This window comes from Oncorhynchus clarkii, chromosome 18, assembly GCF_045791955.1.
Source record: "Oncorhynchus clarkii lewisi isolate Uvic-CL-2024 chromosome 18, UVic_Ocla_1.0, whole genome shotgun sequence".
Lineage (NCBI taxonomy): Eukaryota > Metazoa > Chordata > Actinopteri > Salmoniformes > Salmonidae > Oncorhynchus > Oncorhynchus clarkii.
Genome location: NC_092164.1, coordinates 24337555 through 24355333, shown reverse-complemented (window position 1 = coordinate 24355333; position 17779 = coordinate 24337555). Strand labels below are relative to the sequence as shown.

At 48.2% G+C, this 17779-nt stretch overlaps 1 protein-coding gene across 1 annotated transcript in view; it reads left to right on the top strand.

Annotated features, from left to right (window-relative positions):
* LOC139373250 (aryl hydrocarbon receptor-like) overlaps positions 1-17779 on the top strand; it is a 78377-nt gene that overhangs the window by 33308 nt on the left and 27290 nt on the right. The window contains exons 5-7 of the mRNA XM_071113551.1: positions 4090-4179; positions 6666-6789; positions 9165-9298. Of these exons, the coding sequence (XP_070969652.1) occupies positions 4090-4179; positions 6666-6789; positions 9165-9298 (348 nt within the window). The remainder of the gene's footprint in view (positions 1-4089; positions 4180-6665; positions 6790-9164; positions 9299-17779) is intronic.

Below are 17779 nucleotides of genomic sequence, written 5' to 3'. Positions count from 1 at the left end.
GCCCTACCATACTGTTCCAGTGTTTGGCCTACCATACTGTTCCAGTGTTTGCCCTACCATACTGTTCCATTGTTTGCCCTACCATACTGTGCCAGTGTTTGCCCTACCATAGTGTGCTAGTGTTTTGCTTGCCATACTGTGCCAGTGTTTGGCTTGCATGTCTGTGCCAGTGTTTGGCCTGCCATACTGTGCCAGTGTTTGGCCTGCCAGTCTGTGCCAGTGTTTGGCCTGCCATACTGTGCCAGTGTTTGGCCTGCCAGTCTGTGCCAGTGTTTGGCCTGCCATATTGTGCCAGTGTTTGGCCTGCCTGTCTGTGCCAGTGTTTGGCCTGCCTGCCTGTGCCAGTGTTTGGCCTGCCATACTGTGCCAGTGTTTGGCCTACCATACTGTTCCAGTGTTTGCCCTGCCAGTCTGTGCCAGTGTTTGGCCTACCATACTGTTCCAGTGTTTGCCCTACCATACTTTGCCAGTGTTTGCCCTACCATACTGTTCCAGTGTTTTCCCTGCCAGTCTGTTCCAGTGTTTGCCCTGCCAGTCTGTTCCAGTGTTTGCCCTGCCAGTATGTGCCAGTGTTTGCTCTGCCAGTCTGTGCCACTGTTTGGCCTACCATACTGTTCCAGTGTTTGCCCTGCCATACTGTTCCAGTGTTTGCCCTACCATACTGTGCCAGTGTTTGCCCTACCATACTGTGACATTGTTTGCCCTACCAAACTGTGCCAGTGTTTGCCCTACCATGCTGTTCCAGTGTTTGCCCTACCATACTGTTCCAATGTTTGCCCTACCATACTGTGCCAGTGTTTGCCCTACCATACTGTGCCAGTGTTTGCCCTACCATACTGTGCCAGTGTTTGCCCTACCATACTGTGCTAGTGTTTTGCTTGCCATACTGTGCCAGTGTTTGGCTTGCATGTCTGTGCCAGTGTTTGGCCTGCCATACTGTGCCAGTGTTTGGCCTGCCAGTCTGTGCCAGTGTTTGGCCTGCCTGCCTGTGCCAGTGTTTGGCCTGCCTGCCTATTCCAGTGTTTGCCCTGCCAGTCTGTGCCAGTGTTTGGCCTACCATACTGTTCCAGTGTTTGCCCTGCCAGTCTGTTCCAGTGTTTGCCCTGCCAGTATGTTCCAGTGTTTGCCCTGCCAGTATGTGCCAGTGTTTGCTCTGCCAGTCTGTGCCAGTGTTTGGCCTACCATACTGTTCCAGTGTTTGCCCTGCCAGTCTGTGCCAGTGTTTGCCCTACCATACTGTTCCAGTGTTTGCCCTGCCAGTCTGTGCCAGTGTTTGCCCTACAGTGTTTGCCCTACCATACTGTTCCAGTGTTTGGCCTGCCAGTATGTGCCAGTGTTTGCTCTGCCAGTCTGTGCCAGTGTTTGGCCTACCATACTGTTCCAGTGTTTGCCCTGCCAGTCTGTGCCAGTGTTTGCCCTACCATACTGTTCCAGTGTTTACCCTGCCAGTGTGTGCCAGTGTTTGCCCTACAGTGTTTGCCCTACCATACTGTTCCAGTGTTTGGCCTGTCAGTCTGTTCCAGTGTTTGCCCTGCCAGTCTGTGCCAGTGTTTGCCCTGCCAGTCTGTGCCAGTGTTTCCCCTGCCATTCTGTGCCAGTGTTTGCCCTGCCAGTCTGTGCCAGTGTTTGCCCTACCATACTGTTCCAGTGTTTGCCCTGCCAGTCTGTGCCAGTGTTTGCCCTGCCAGTCTGTGCCAGTGTTTGGCCTGCCAGTCTGTGCCAGTGTTTGCCCTGCCAGTCTGTGCCAGGGGTTGCCCTGTCAGTCTGTGCCAGTGTTTGCCATGCCAGTCTGTGCCAGTATTTGGCCTGCCAGTCTGTGCCAGTGTTTGCCCTGCCAGTCTGTGCCAGTGTTTGCCCTGCCAGTCTGTGCCAGTGTTTGCCCTGCCAGTCTGTGCCAGTGTTTGCCCTACCATACTGTTCCAGTGTTTGCCCTACCATACTGTCCCAGTGTTTGGCCTGCCAGTCTGTGCCAGTGTTTGCCCTGCCAGTCTGTGCCATTGTTTGGCCTGCCAGTCTGCGCCAGTGTTTGGCCTGCCAGTCTGTGCCAGTGTTTGGCCTGCCAGTCTGTGCCAGTGTTTGCCCTGCCAGTCTGTGCCAGTGTTTGCCCTGCCAGTCTGTGCCAGTGTTTGCCCTGCCAGTCTGTGCCAATGTTTGCTGTCACTCTGTCAGGGGGCATACATCCAGACCAGATGGCATACAGGCTGGGAAAACAAACAACTAGCTGTGCCATGTTGCAAACTGGAACAGGCTTGCTCTCTCCCTCTCTGATCTTTCAACCAGCCTCTTTCCCTCTATCCATTCCCCGTTCTCTCTATCATTCCCGTGTCCTGTTTTTTCTCTCTCAATCTCTCTCTCACTCCATCTCTCTCTTTTTCGTATCCCTCTCTCTTTCAATCTCCCTTCATCCTTCCTTCCTCTCTCGTGAGCTATTCTCTCTCTCCATTCCCAGTGCGCCTCTCACATCCCCTTGCCACTCTGTGTTTTGTTCTGTCTGCTGACGGCCGCTATAACTACAGCAGGCAGCGTTCTTTCATCCTGGACAAGTGCATGATGTCCACAGCCCCATGAAATATGAAAAATACATTTTTGATCAAGATTTCTGGTGACTGCCCAAGTTTCCCCCCCCCACCCCCCAGGGAGGTCTTCAGCTAGACAGAATAATCTAAATATTTATACAGAGAGCCTGAACACCGCTCTGCTTTCTGAGTGTTTATGTACAATGTGGGGGCGTCGGGCCACGGAGATAGAACTAGGAAGTGGAGGACGGGGCTGCTGAGGAGAGATGGAAGGACTTACAGATGGCCCGGGGTGACAGTGGGGGTGGCAGCTTTCTGGGTATTTTTTGAGAGAGCGTAGGGCCTGCATAATAAAGAAGAAACTGTATGAGCCGGCAGCTGCGAGAATCCTCGGGATCCCATGGATGTCAGGGTTTCAGACAGGACTAGGAGCCTTCAGGTTTAAAGACAGAAATAAAGGCAGGCCAGGACGAGCAGTTTGTGGCCCTTGAGTTCATTATAGCTTACCCAGACAAAAGCAAAGAAGTACTTTACACAACGCTAACTGGGGGAAATATGATATTGGGTCTGCCAGGTAGAATTTTAATCATATAGCTATTTACTTGCAAAAGGGATGGGAGTCATCCAACCTGATATTATCTGGGTTATGTTTCTCTGGGTGCCATCCGTGGAAAAAGGCAGATAATGACCCGTGTATGGTAGGCTATGAGGCTATAGTTTCCATCCACTGTAGATTGTGTAATGGGGCTCTCGTTGCTGACATGTTGGAAATGAATATGATGGGGTATTCGAGGACGTGAGTGTCAGGACAGCTGCCCTGTAGTGCCATCGGTTGGTTTAGGGAACGTGTACCCACGCACGTATACACACCTAGAGCGAACAGAGCGACGGAACGACTCCTTTGCCCCTGAGCATTGTGGGGGGGAGATGGAATAGCAAAGTGTGAGACACTCTGTATGGTTCTGTGACCTACACCCCCGCCCCCTCCCTTTCTCTCTCTCACCTCCCCCTCTTTCTCCCCTCCTCCCCATCTCCAGCCTGTCATTGTGTTCAGGTGACACGTCCTCAGAGTGGGGCGTCTTGCCTCTCCTCCTCCCCTCTCCTCCACTGCTCCTCTCCTCCCCCTCTCCTTCACAGCCTGAAGTGGTGTCATGCCCCTGTTTGCAGTTTCTCTTTTTGTCGCCCTCTGTTTCCCCCCTCTGTTCCCCCCTCTCTGAGTTGTGTCTGTCAGAATCGGCCAGGTTTGATAGGACCTCCCGTCCTCAGGAATCTGTCTTGTCTGTCTGCACGCTGTAGTCTGTCCTGCTGTTTTATACATGCTTGGTGTTGGCATTGAAATACAAGACACACCAAATGGCACAAATGTATCACTAGAATATGGGTTGTCACAGTCTTCTCGTGATGGACACCGGACACAGTCATTCAGAAGCTGCTATTCATTTGTGTCAATCTCCTCTCTATCCTCTTTGTCCAGCCCCAAAATAATTGCACTCGCTAAACGTCTTTGATAGCAGTACGCAGTGAGGGACATTCCCTAACTTCATGTCTGTTGTGACTTGTTCTCCCTCCTCAGGCCCTTAATGGCTTTGTCCTGGTCATCACTGCAGAGGGGGTCATATTCTACTCCTCTCACACCATTCAAGATTACCTGGGATTCCACCAAGTAAGTCTCTACTGCTGATCACAGGGCTCGCAGCCACTCAAACCCACTGGCACACGCACCACACACATCGTACATCATACACACACTGCCGCTCAAACGCGCACACACACACACACACACACACACGCAGCACACACACTGTACATCATACACACACACACTGCCGTTCAAGCACACACACACACGCGCACGCACACACACACACACACACACACACACACACACACTGAGCAGAGAGAGGAGGATTGGGCCTGCCTACAGAGCAACAGCATGGCACAGAGGGAGTCTGGAAGAGGTTAGCCTCGGCCAAGCCAGTTGGACTAGGCTTTACATGACTCTGGCCTCATTCTATTTACTATAGAACGACCCAGGGAGTGCTGGGACACGGACTGAAAACTATAGTCCTACTGGTTTTTGTGCCAAAACCGGATCTAGCGCACCTGATTCTAATAATTATCTGGTTGATAAGCTGAATCAGGTTAGTTACAACTGGGGTGGGAGTGAAAACCTACAGGAGGGTAGCTCTCCAGGAACAGGTTTGGGAGTGAAAACCTACAGGAGGGTAGCTCTCCAGGAACAGGTTTGGGAGTGAAAACCTACAGGAAGGTAGCTCTCTCTGCATCCTACCCCTTCTTTGCCCCAACAGTTACAGCCAGAATGAGGGTGAACATAAATATGCTGCTGTACAGTGCCAACCTTCACCCAACACTGCCTTGTGTCCTTGCCTGCCCTTTTGCCCCACCTCCGCCCCCCTCCGCTCCCTAGTCTTGCCCACAATGCCCTCTGGTACCCAGCCCTGCTCTGTGCTAATAAGCGCTTTAGCTTGCTTGAGTCAGGATTTCCACTGGATAAGGGTTTGATAACCCCGTCCAGAGAGGTCAAACGCAGGTTAATTAGTTAATAGGAGCTGATCTATAGCATATTTAATCACAGACCTCGATAAGCATGCATAATGTCTGTCCTACGTTTCTTTAATTGAGTTAACCCCCAGCAGCTGATTAACTGCTCTCATAGCCTTATTTATTCAGGTTGGATCACCTTTTGATAACATCCATGCTTGCGTACACAGTTGGGTTAAGCTGTATTAGCAATTATTAACACCTGTTAAAGCTCTGTCTCTCTCTTTCCTTCTCTCTTTCCTTCTCTCTCTCTCGCTCCCTATTTCTCTCTTTCCTTCTCTCTCTCTTTTTCCTTCTCTCTCTTTCATTCTCTCTCTCTCTTTCCTTCTCCCTTTCATTCTCTCTCTCTCTTTCCTTCTCTCTCTCTTTTTCCTTCTCTCTCTTTCATTCTCTCTCTCTCTTTCCTTCTCCCTTTCATTCTCTCTCTCTTTTTCCTTCTCTCTCTTTCATTCTCTCTCTCTCTTTCCTTCTCTCTTTCCTTCTCTCTCTCTCTTTCCTTCTCTCTCTCTTTTCCTTCTCTCTCTTTCATTCTCTCTCTCTCTTTCCTTCTCCCTTTCATTCTCTCTCTCTCTTTCCTTCTCCCTTTCCTTCTCTCTCTCTCGCTCCCCATTTCTCTCTTTCCTTCTCTCTCTCTCTCTTTCCTTCTCTCTCTCTTTTTCCTTCTCTCTCTTTCATTCTCTCTCTCTCTCTTTCCTTCTCTCTTTCCTTCTCTCTCTCTCTCTTTCCTTCTCTCTCTCTTTTTCCTTCTCTCTCTTTCATTCTCTCTCTCTCTTTCCTTCTCTCTCTCCCTCTCTCTCTCTCTCTAGCACTCGCTTTCTTTCTCTCTGTGTTCATCAGTGGAGGCTGCTGAGGGGAGGATGGCTCATAATAATGGCTGGAAAGGAGCGAATGGAATGGCATCAAATGTATATGATTACCATTCCCTCAATTCCGCTCCAGCCATTACCACGCGCCCGTCCTCCCCAATTAAGATGCCACCAACCTCCTGTGGTGTTCATACTGCTGTAACTGCAAGCTGCTGTAGAATAAATGTTCCCACAATGTGAACCACACCTCTCAGGCCTTGTTTCATTTCAACAACCATCACTTCACATCTACAGCGCTAACTGAAATCCTTTTGGATGTGGCTGCCTGTTGTGGAGCTGTGTGTATGGTAATGAGAGGTAGCACTGAGATGCTAGTGTGACACGGAACCTCGGGCTGTGCTGTGACCATGTCACCACTCTCTGTGTCCATGTCACCAACTCTCTTGAGGTGGTCCAGCTCATGCCCTAACCTTCCTCCTCACTGCAAGCCCACAAAACAAGGAGGTGTGTGTGTGTGTGTGTGTGTGTGTGTGTGTGTGTGTGTGTGTGTGTGTGTGTGTGTGTGTGTGTGTGTGTGTGTGTGTGTGTGTGTGTGTGTGTGTGTGTGTGTGTGTGTGTGTGTGTGTGTGTGTGTGTGTGTGCACATCATCCTACTGATTCTACAGGAGTGAACTCAGTTGTGTTTAGATCATTTTTCAGTAAGTCAGACAATAGTTCCCAGTCCTATGTGCTGGTGCACGTGACCTTTCTAAAGACCTCTCTCTTTCTCTCCTTGTTCCAGACAGACGTGATGCACCAGAGTGTGTTTGATCTGATCCACACTGAGGACCAGCAGGAGTTTAGGAGGAACCTCCACTGGGCTCTCAACCCCCCGGCCGTGCCCCAGCAGGTGGAGTCACCCCCAGGTCAGTCTTACTCTGCGTCTCACTGTCTATTCGGGGCCGACCCATTTTCACAAATCTGTCCCAAGCCAATGTGAGCCTTTCACATTACTAAACTAAACTAAAAAGAAACGTCCTCTCACTGTCAACTGCGTTTATTTTCAGCAAACTTAACATGTGTACTGTAAATATTTGTATGAACATAACAAGATTCAGCAACTGAGACATAAACTGACATGTGACTAACATAAATTGAATAATGTGTCCCTGAACAAAGGGGGGGGGGTCAAAATCAAAAGTAACAGTCAGTATCTGGTGTGGCCACCAGCTGCATTAAGTACTGCAGTGCATCTCCTCCTCATGGACTGCACCAGATTTGCCAGTTCTTGGTGTGAGACGTTACCCCACTCTTCCACCAAGGCACCTGTAAGTTCCCGGACATTTCTGGGGGGAATGGCCCTAGCCCTCACCCTCCGATCCAACAAGTCCCAGACGTGCTTAATGGGATTGAGATCTGGGCTCTTCGCTGGCCATGGCAGAACACTGACATTCCTGTCTTGAAGGAAATCACGCACAGAACGAGCAGTATGGCTGGTGGCATTGTCATGCTGGAGGATCATGTCAGGATGAGCCTGCAGGAAGGGTACCACATGAGGGAGGAGGATGTCTTCCCTGTAACGCACAGCGTTGAGATTGCCTGCAATGACAACAAGCTCAGTCCGATGATGCTGTGACACATCGCCCCAGACCATGACGGAACCTCCACCTCCAAATCGATCCCGCTCCAGAGTACAGGCCTCGGTGTAACGCTCATTCCTTTGTCGATAAACGCGAATCCGACCATCACCCCTGGTGAGACAAAACCGCAACTCGTCAGTGAAGAGCACTTTTAGCCAGTCCTGTCTGGTCCAGCGACGGTGGGTTTGTGCCCCTAGGCAACGTTGTTAATGGTGATGTCTGGTTAGGACCTGCCTTACAACAGGCCTACAAGCCCTCAGTCCATCTCAGCCTATTGCGGACAGTCTGAGCACTGAGGGAGGAATTATGCATTCCTGGTGTAACTCGGGCAGTTGTTGTTGCCATCCTGTACCTGTCCCACAGGTGTGATGTTTGGATGTACCGATCCTGTGCAGGTGTTGTTACACGTGGTCTGCCACTGCGAGGACGATCAGCTGTCCATCCTGTCTCCCTGTAGCGCCGTCTTAGGTGTCTCACAGTACAGACATTGCAATTTATTGCCCTGGCCACATCTGCAGTCTCCTTGCAGCATGCCTAAGGCACGTTCACGCAGATGAGCAGGGACCCTGGGCATCTTTCTTTTGTGTTTTTCAGAGTCAGTAGAAAGGCCTCTTTAGTGTCCTAAGTTTTCATACCTGTGACCTTAATAGCCTACTGTCTGTAAGCTGTTAGTGTCTTAACGACCGTTCCACAGGTGCATGTTCATTAATTGTTTGTGTTTCATTGAATAAGCATGGGAAACCGTGTTTAAACCATTTACAATGAAGATCTGTTAAAAGTTATTTGGATTTTTACGAATTATCTTTGAAAGACAGGGTCCTGAACAAGGGAGTTTAGCTAGCGATGTATGTTTGATGCTTTGTTGCAAATGTACAGATGGCAATACATACAGTATATATGACATACTGAAATTGAACTTGTGGAAGGGGCTGAGGTGAACTACTAGCAGAACAAAAACAAAAGATAAAAAGAAACTGCTTTGTTTCAATGTGGTAGTTAGTTGTAGTGAAGTCGTTGTTTCACTTTAAAGTGACACATACGGTGACAGCATACACCACACTGGTTGACGTTTACTACTAGCAGAACAAAAAAAACATGAAAACGTGATCAAACGAAGAACTGCAACGAGTCAGCCTGAAGTCACTCAGACCCAATGGGTTAGTCACTCAGACCCAATGACCCCAATTTCCCTAGCTGAGCTATGTAGAGAGAGGGAAGGAGATGAGAGAGAGAGAGAGAGAGAGAGAGAGGAGGAGAGGGAGAGAAAAAGAGCATGTAGAGAGAGAGAGAGAGTAGAGAAGATGGAGAGAGGGAGGTGATCTTTATCAGGCTCTCCATGACTTGCAGGGTAAATGTTAGAACACACACAGCCGTCTGTTTTATTCAGGCAGGGGGTTAGAGCTAGCTACCGTAGCGTTATCATGGTACTTTAGAACAGGGACGGAATGGAGAAGAGGGAGGGACAGACTGGAGCTACACACCCACACACACACACATAAGTGCACGCACACACAGGCACATACACACACTCACCAATCATAATGTAGGAGCATCTGGACCCTGTTAAACTCTGTTCAACAGCCATTTTAATAGACCAACAAATGAAGTAGGCATTGAATATAGTGATTTGACTTGGTCCTTGACCTGTTTCTATTCCTCAGATGGAAAGCCAGTCCCCAGCTCATCCCTGGTGACCTATAACCCCGATCAGCTGCCTCCAGAGAACTCCTCCTTCCTGGAGAGGAACTTCGTCTGTCGCTTCCGCTGTCTCCTCGACAATTCCTCGGGCTTCCTGGTTCGTAACCAATCATATTCCTCCTCTCTTAACCTCATCTGCACAGGAGTACTGGAGACTGACATGTCTCCTTTTAGGAATATTATTCTTACAATGATGTTTGAGCTCATGTTAGAGATTTGCCCTCCATTGAAGACAGCCATTGTTGGACTTATGGTCTGTGTATGCGTGGATATAAGGGAGAAGGCGTGTAAGTGTCTGTGTGTACGAGCGTCCTTACTTCCATGTGTACTGCATTTTTGCTTGCGTGCGTACGTCTACAAGTGTGTGTGTGTGTCAGATCACACCTCGAGACATCAGCTTTATTAGAAGAGAGTGTTCCTGTGACTGAGTCCCATGACTGTACTGAGGGAGGCTGAGCCATACAAGAACAAAGGACTGGGAATACCCAGACACTTCTAGTCTGGCCCCTGGCGTGGGGTGTCCCGACTCCCGCCAGAGAGCCCCAGAGGCAGGCACTTTACAGTGCTACTGTACCACCTCCCCCCTTATCCCAGAGCTACCCTCCATTACTGACCCCTGAACTACTGAATCTCCCCTAACCCCCTATGCCCCCCCACAGATCCTCCCCCTGCAGAACTCTGAGCATTCTACTTTCCAGGGCTACCTCCCCCATTTAGACCCCTACCTCCCACTTCCTCTGCCCCCCCTCCTCCTCAGAAGCCCAGTGTTATGAGACCAAAGGATTCTATTTTCTCCCAGCTAGAAACTACAGGGCTCCCGTTCACTTCTGACTCCTGCACCCCTACCTCCCCCTATCCTTCCTGGCCCTACCACCCCCTTTCTCCACTTCTCCGTCAGAAGCCCAACACTCTAAGGCCAAAGGAGACTTTTTCCCCCCAGCTACAGTAGCTAGAGAGGCTATTAGCCTGGTCAGCGTGGTGTCGTACCACTTCAGACCACGGCGGGATCAGAAGCCACTACCCACCCTCAGTAATCCGTCTTAAAGAGCCACAGGGTCGTGGGGAAAAGGGCTTTAATCTGCCTTCCAGAGGAAGAGAGCACCCAGAGAGGAATTTGCTTAGTCAGAGTAGCTCGAGGACTCCCAAAGGGCTCAATCTTCTCCTCAGACCAAGGTTGTGCTGGATACCACAGGGACAGAGAGAGAGAGAGAGAGAGAGAGGAGAGAGAGAGGACAGAGCCAGAGCACATTGACTGGGCTAGAACACAGTAACATAGAAGTAAATGTATTGCTGTAGGGGCCTACAGTATAGTCCACGTGCAGTTAGTATAGTATACTCAGAGAGCTGTGAGGGATATCAGCCTGTGCTTGCTGTTAAATCTGCATTTCAGAGCTCATGGTGGTGGTGTGGGTGTGTCATAGTGGGCCCTCCTGCCTGGTGAGCAGAAGGGGGAAGCCCCCTCCTCTCCTGCGCCCTTTCCTAGACTCTCCGTCTCACCGGTACAGAACGTGACCAGAGTAGCGGGGGGCTGGTGGTAGGGGAAGGGAAGAGGAGAGTAAGATCGGGGTATTTCCCAACTCTGTGGAGGTCATTTTGCGTGAGAGGTAAGCCCAGGGTCTGCCTCGGTCTAATTTCCATAGCATTGTTTTGGTAATCCTATTGCTATTTGAGGGTAGATTCTTGACATCATTGCACCTCACCTTATGCCCAGCAGGACCAATTAACAAGATTTTTTATTTTTTTATTTCACCTTTATTTAACCAGGTAGGCTAGTTGAGAACAAGTTCTCATTTACAACTGCGACCTGGCCAAGATAAAGCAAAGCAGTTCGACACATACAACAACACAGAGTTACACATGGAATAAACAAACATACAGTCAATAATACAGTAGAAAAAGTCTATATACATTGTGTGCCAATAAGGTAAGGGAGTCAATAAATAGGCCATGGTGGCGATGTAATTACAATATAGCAATTAAACACTGGAGTGATAGATGTGCAGAAGATGAATGTGCAAGTAGAGATACTAGGGTGCAAAGGAGCAAGATAAGTAAATAAATACAGAATGGGGATGAGGTAGTTGGATGGGCTAATTACAGACAGGCTATGTACAGGTGCAGTGATCTGTGAGCTGCTCTGACAGCTGGTGCTTAAAGTTAGTGAGGGAGATATGATTTTTGCAGTTCGTCAATTGGCAGCAGAGAACTGGAAGGAAAGGCGGCCAAAAGAGGAATTGGCTTTGGGGGTGACCAGTGAAATATACCTGCTGCGGGTGGGTGCTGCTATGGTGACCAGTGAGCTGAGATAAGGCGGGGCTTTACCTAGCAGAGACTTGTCGATGACTTGGAGCCAGTGGGTTTGGCAACGTGTATGAAGCGAGGGCCAGCCAACCAGAGCGTACAGGTTGCAGTGGTGGGTAGTATATGGGGCTTTGGTGACAAAACGGATGGCACTGTGATAGACTGCATCCAATTTGTTGAGTAGAGTGTTGGAGGCTATTTTGTAAATGACATTGCCGAAGTCGAGGATATGTTTGGCAGCATGAGTGAAGGATGCTTTGTTGCAAAATAGGAAGCCGATTCTAGATTTAATTTTGGATTGGAGATGCTTAATGTGATTCTGGAAGGAGAGTTTACAGTCTAACCAGACACCTACAGTGGGGAGAACAAGTATTTGAAACACTGCCGATTTTGCAGGTTTTCCTACTTAAAGCATGTCTGTAAATTTTATCATCTCCCTACAGCTGTGAGAGACGGAATCTCGAACAAAAATCCAGAAAATCACATTGTATAATTTATTTATTTATTTATTTTTATTTGAATTTTTTACCCCTTTTTCTCCCCAATTTCATGGTATCCAATTGTTGTAGTAGCTACTATCATTGCTACAACTCCCGTACGGGCTCGGGAGAGACGAAGGCTGAATGTCATGTGTCCTCCGATACACAACCCAACCAGCCGTACTGCTTCTTAACACAGCACGCATCCAACCCGGAAGCCAGCCGCACCAATGTGTCGGAGGCTACACCGTGCACCTGGCAACCTTGGCTAGCGCGCACTGCGCCCGGCCCGCCACAGGAGTCGCTGGTGCACGATGAGACAAGGAGATCCCTACCGACCAATCCCTCCCTAACCTAGCCGGTTACGACAGAGCCTGGGCGCGAACCCAGGGACTCTGATGGCACAGCTGGCGCTGCAGTACAGCGCCCTTAACCACTGCGCCACCCGGGAGGCCCACATTGTATCATTTTTAAGTAATTAATTTGCATTTTATTGCATGACATAAGTATTTGATCACCTACCAACCAGTAAGAATTCCGGCTCTCACAGTCCTGTTAGTTTTTCTTTAAGAAGCCCTCCTGTTCTCCACTCATTACCTGTATTAACTGCACCTGTTTGAACTCGTTACCTGTATACAAGACACCTGTCCACACACTCAATCAAACAGACTCCAACCTCTCCACAATGGCCAAGACCAGAGAGGGTGTAAGGACATCAGGGATAAAATTGTAGACCTGCACAAGACTGGGATGGGCTACAGGACAATAGGCAAGCAGCTTGGTGAGAAGGCAACAACAACTATTGGCGCAATTATTAGAAAATGGTAGAAGTTCAAGATGACGGTCAATCACCCTCTGTCTGGGGCTCCATGCATGATCTCACCTCGTGGGGCATCAATGATCATGAGGAAGGTGAGGGATCAGCCCAGAACTACACGGCAGGACCTGGTCAATGACCTGAAGAGAGCTGGGACCACAGACTCAAAGAAAACCATTAGTAACACACTACGCCGTCATGGATTAAAATCCTGCTCAAGCAGGAGGTCCCCCTGCTCAAGCCAGCGCATGTCCAGGCCCGTCTGAAGTTTGCCAATGACCATCTGGATGATCCAGAGAAGGAATGGGGGAAGGTCATGTGGTGTGATGAGACAAAAATAGAGCTTTTTGGTTTAAACTCCACTCGCCGTGTTTGGAGTAAGAAGAAGGATGAGTACAACCCCAAGAATACCATCCCAACCGTGAAGCATGGAGTTGGAAACATCATTCTTTGGGGATGCTTTTCTGCAAAGGGGACAGGACGACTGCACCGTATTGAGGGGAGGATGGATGGGGCCATGTATCGCAAGATCTTGGCCAACAACCTCCTTCCCTCAGTAAGAGTATTGAAGATGGGTCGTGGCTGGTTCTTCCAGCATGACAACGACCCGAAACACACAGCCAGGGCAACTAAGGAGTGGCTCCGTAAGAAGCATCTCAAGGTCCTGGAGTGGCCTAGCCAGTCTCCAGACCTGAACCCAATAGAAAATCTTTGGAGGGAGCTGAAAGTCTGTATTGCCCAGCGACAGCCCCGAAACCTGAAGGATCTGGAGAAGGTCTGTATGGAGGAGTGGGCCAAAATCCCTGCTGCAGTGTGTGTAAACCTGGTCAAGAACTACAGGAAACGTATGATCTCTGTAATTGCAAACAAAGGTTTCTGTACCAAATATTAAGTTCTGCTTTTCTGATGTATCAAATACTTATGTCATGCAATAAAATGCTAATTAATTACTTAAAAATCATACAATGTGATTTTCTGGATTTTTAGATTCTGTCTCACAGTTGAAGTGTACCTATGATTTTAAAAAAATACAGACCTCTACATGCTTTGTAAGTAGGAAAACCTGCAAAATCGGCAGTGTATCAAATACTTGATCTCCCCACTGTAGGTATTTGTAGTTGTCCATTCTAAGTCAGAACCGTCCAGAGTAGTGATGCTGGACGTGTGGGCAGCGATCGGTTGAAGAGCATGCATTTAGTTTTACTTGCAGTTGGAGGCCACGGAAGGAGAGTTGTATGGCATTGAAGCTCATCTGGAGGTTAGTTAACACAGTGTCCAAAGAAGGGCCAGAAGTGTACATAATGGTGTTGTCTATGTAGAGGTGGATCAGAGAATCACCAGCAGCAAGAGCGACATCATTGATGTATACAGAGAAGAGAGTCGGCCCGAGAATTGAAACCTGTGGCACCCCCATAGAAACTGCCAGAGGTCCGGACAACAGGCCCTCCAATTTGACACACTGAACTCTATCAGAGAAGTAGTTGGGGAACCAGGCGAGGCAGTCATTTAAGAAACCAAGGCTGTTGAGTCTGCCGATAAGAATGTGGTGATTGACAGAGTCAAAAGCTTTGGCCAGGTCGATGAATACAGCTGCACAGTATTGTCTCCTATCAATGGCAGTTATGATATCGTTTAGGACCTTGAGCATGGCCGAGGTGCACCCATGACCAGCTCTGAAACCAGATTACATAGCAGAGAAGGTACACTGTGATTGGAAATGGTCGGTAATCTGTTTGTTAACTTGGCTTTCGAAAACCTTAAAAAAGCAGGGTAGGATAGATATAGGTCTGTAGCAGTTTGGGTGTAGAGTGTCTCCCCCTTTGAAGAGGGGGATGACCGCGGCAGCTTTCCAATCTTTGGGAATCTCAGACGAAAGAGAGGTTGAACAGGCTAGTAATTGGGGTTGCAACAATTTCGGCAGATAATTTTAGAGAGCGAGGGTCCAGATTGTCTAGCCCGGCTGATTTGTAGGGGTCCAGATTTTGCAGCTCTTTCAGAACATCAGCTATCTGGATTTGGGTGAAGGAGAAATGGGGGAGGCTTGGGCGAGTTGCTGTGGGGGTACAGGGCTGTTAACCGGGGTAGGGGAAGCCAGGTGGAAAGCATGGCCAGCCGTAGAAAAATGCTTATTGAAATTCTCAATTATAGTGGATTTATCGGTGGTGACAGTGTTTTCTAGCCTCAGTGCAGTGGGCAGCTGGGAGGAGGTGCTCTTGGGAGGAGAGAGCCATAAGACCCACCACACCATACTGACCTCGCATGAGAGGATACATGCCGAGAGGAGAAGAGGAGGAGAAGTCGGAAAAAGGAGAGCAGAGGAGGGGTGGAGAGAGTTAGGGAGAGGTTAGTTGAGATGAGGAGAAGGGAGGACGAGGCCCAACTTAAACTCATCGATCAGAAGAAAGAAATGAATTCCACCATGTACTGTTTTTATCTCATCTTCGAATTGTTGACGTAATCACTCCAGAGGACTCAGAGCGGAGGACAAAGTATCCAGTTACATTACAGTACTTTGGTGTGTTTTATCCCTTCCTTGCATGTTCTCTAATCTTCAATGACTTCCGTTTCCCCTGAAGGCCCCCTCAGCTTTGTACAATGGTGTGTCCCAAATGACACCCTAATTCCCTATATAGTGCACAACTTTTGACCAGAGCCGTATGAACCCTTGTCAAAATCAGTGTGCTAAATTGGGAATAGGGTGCCATTTAGGACGCAGTCCAAGTCTCATCTGGTGTCATCAATTCCATCCTAAACATCATTCTCCTATTATATGATGGTTATTACATACAGTATGGTGCATTGTATCTGACTCTCGTAGGAGAATAATGAACAAGTTAATTGAATCATTTTGCTTTTCCTCATTTTGCTGAAGTACTGGGAACTCTAATTACATTTTCCCTCGAGCATTCAACTGTTATAGAAAGTAAAAGAGATGCGTGTCCATCAATGTTATTGTTTCATTTGTTCCATTCTTGTTTTCATATGGGAAAATATTCAACATGACATTGTTGATTATAGTAATGCCTATCGTCTAGATTCTTGCACGGTTTTTGTTGCTGTTAGAATCCATCAACTAGTAGGCCATGAAATCTTAAGAGGCTTCCGTTTGGCTCAGGAAAAAAGCTATTTCTTCCTGTGAGAATGTCTTGCGTCGACATTCAGTCATGTGCAATGTTATCTGAATAAAGATTGCACTGGAGACTGACTTTGAGCAGGAGACACATCCCCGTCAATATTCCAGTAGGAGATTCAAGCTGTCACACAAATGAAGCTCAAAGAATTATGCTTTTGCTGGTTTGACAGTTGCATGTCCCAGTGAATTGGCACACATACAGTAGTTTCATTAGTTCATCCTGGTCGTCTGTACTGTAGTCTCTCTTTGACACACTGTTAGCTGACCAGCGTATGCAATATTTGTTTCTGGTTCCATGATCATTTGTAACCTAGTGTAGCAAGTCCAGACCTTCTTTAAATAAACAAAAAGGTATGTTCCCCAACCAGAACCAAATCTTGCGTGCTGGCCGTGTAAACGAGAGACTAGGTCATTTGTACTGCTCTAGTAACTACAGCCCTTCATTACATAAACAGAAGGTCCAGTATGTTCCTAACCTGAAGGTCCAGTATGTTCCTAACCTGAAGGTCCAGTATGTTCCTAACCTGAAGGTCCAGTATGTTCCTAACCTGAAGGTCCAGTATGTTCCTAACCTGAAGGTCCAGTAAGTTCCTAACCTGAAGGTCCAGTAAGTTCCTAACCTGAAGGTCCAGTAAGTTCCTAACCTGAAGGTCCAGTATGCTCCTAACCTGAAGGTCCAGTATGTTCCTAACCTGAAGGTCCAGTATGTTCCCAACCTGAAGGTCCAGTATGTTCCTAACCTGAAGGTCCAGTAAGCTCCTAACCTGAAGGTCCAGTAAGTTCCTAAACTGAAGGTCCAGTAAGCTCCTAACCTGAAGGTCCAGTAAGCTCCTAACCTGAAGGTCCAGTAAGTTCCTAACCTGAAGGTCCAGTAAGTTCCTAACCTGAAGGTCCAGTATGCTCCTAACCTGAAGGTCCAGTATGTTCCTAACCTGAAGGTCCAGTATGTTCCCAACCTGAAGGTCCAGTATGTTCCTAACCTGAAGGTCCAGTAAGCTCCTAACCTGAAGGTCCAGTAAGTTCCTAAACTGAAGGTCCAGTAAGCTCCTAACCTGAAGGTCCAGTAAGCTCCTAACCTGAAGGTCCAGTAAGTTCCTAACCTGAAGGTCCAGTAAGTTCCTAACCTGAAGGTCCAGTATGTTCCTAACCTGAAGGTCCAGTATGTTCCTAACCGGAAGGTCCAGTATGTTCCTAACCGGAAGTTCCAGTATGTTCCTAACCGGAAGTTCCAGTATGTTCCTAACCTGAAGATCCAGTATGTTCCTAACCTGAAGGTCCAGTAAGCTCCTAACCTGAAGGTCCAGTAAGCTCCTAACCTGAAGGTCCAGTAAGTTCCTAACCTGAAGGTCCAGTAAGTTCCTAACCTGAAGGTCCAGTAAGTTCCTAACCTGAAGGTCCAGTATGTTCCTAACCTAAAGGTCCAGTATGTTCCTAACCTAAAGGTCGAGTATGTTCCTAACCTGAAGGTCCAGTATGTTCCTAACCTGAAGGTCCAGTATGTTCCTAACCTGAAGGTCCAGTAAGCTCCTAACCTGAATGTCCAGTAAGTTCCTAACCTGAATGTCCAGTAAGTTCCTAACCTGAAGGTCCAGTAAGTTCCTAACCTGAAGGTCCAGTAAGTTCCTAACCTGAAGGTCCAGTATGTTCCTAACCTGAAGGTCCAGTAAGTTCCTAACCTGAAGGTCCAGTAAGCTCCTAACCTGAAGGTCCAGTAAGCTCCTAACCTGAAGGTCCAGTAAGCTCCTAACCTGAAGGTCCAGTAAGTTCCTAACCTGAAGGTCCAGTAAGTTCCTAACCTGAAGGTCCAGTAAGTTCCTAACCTGAAGGTCCAGTAAGTTCCTAACCTGA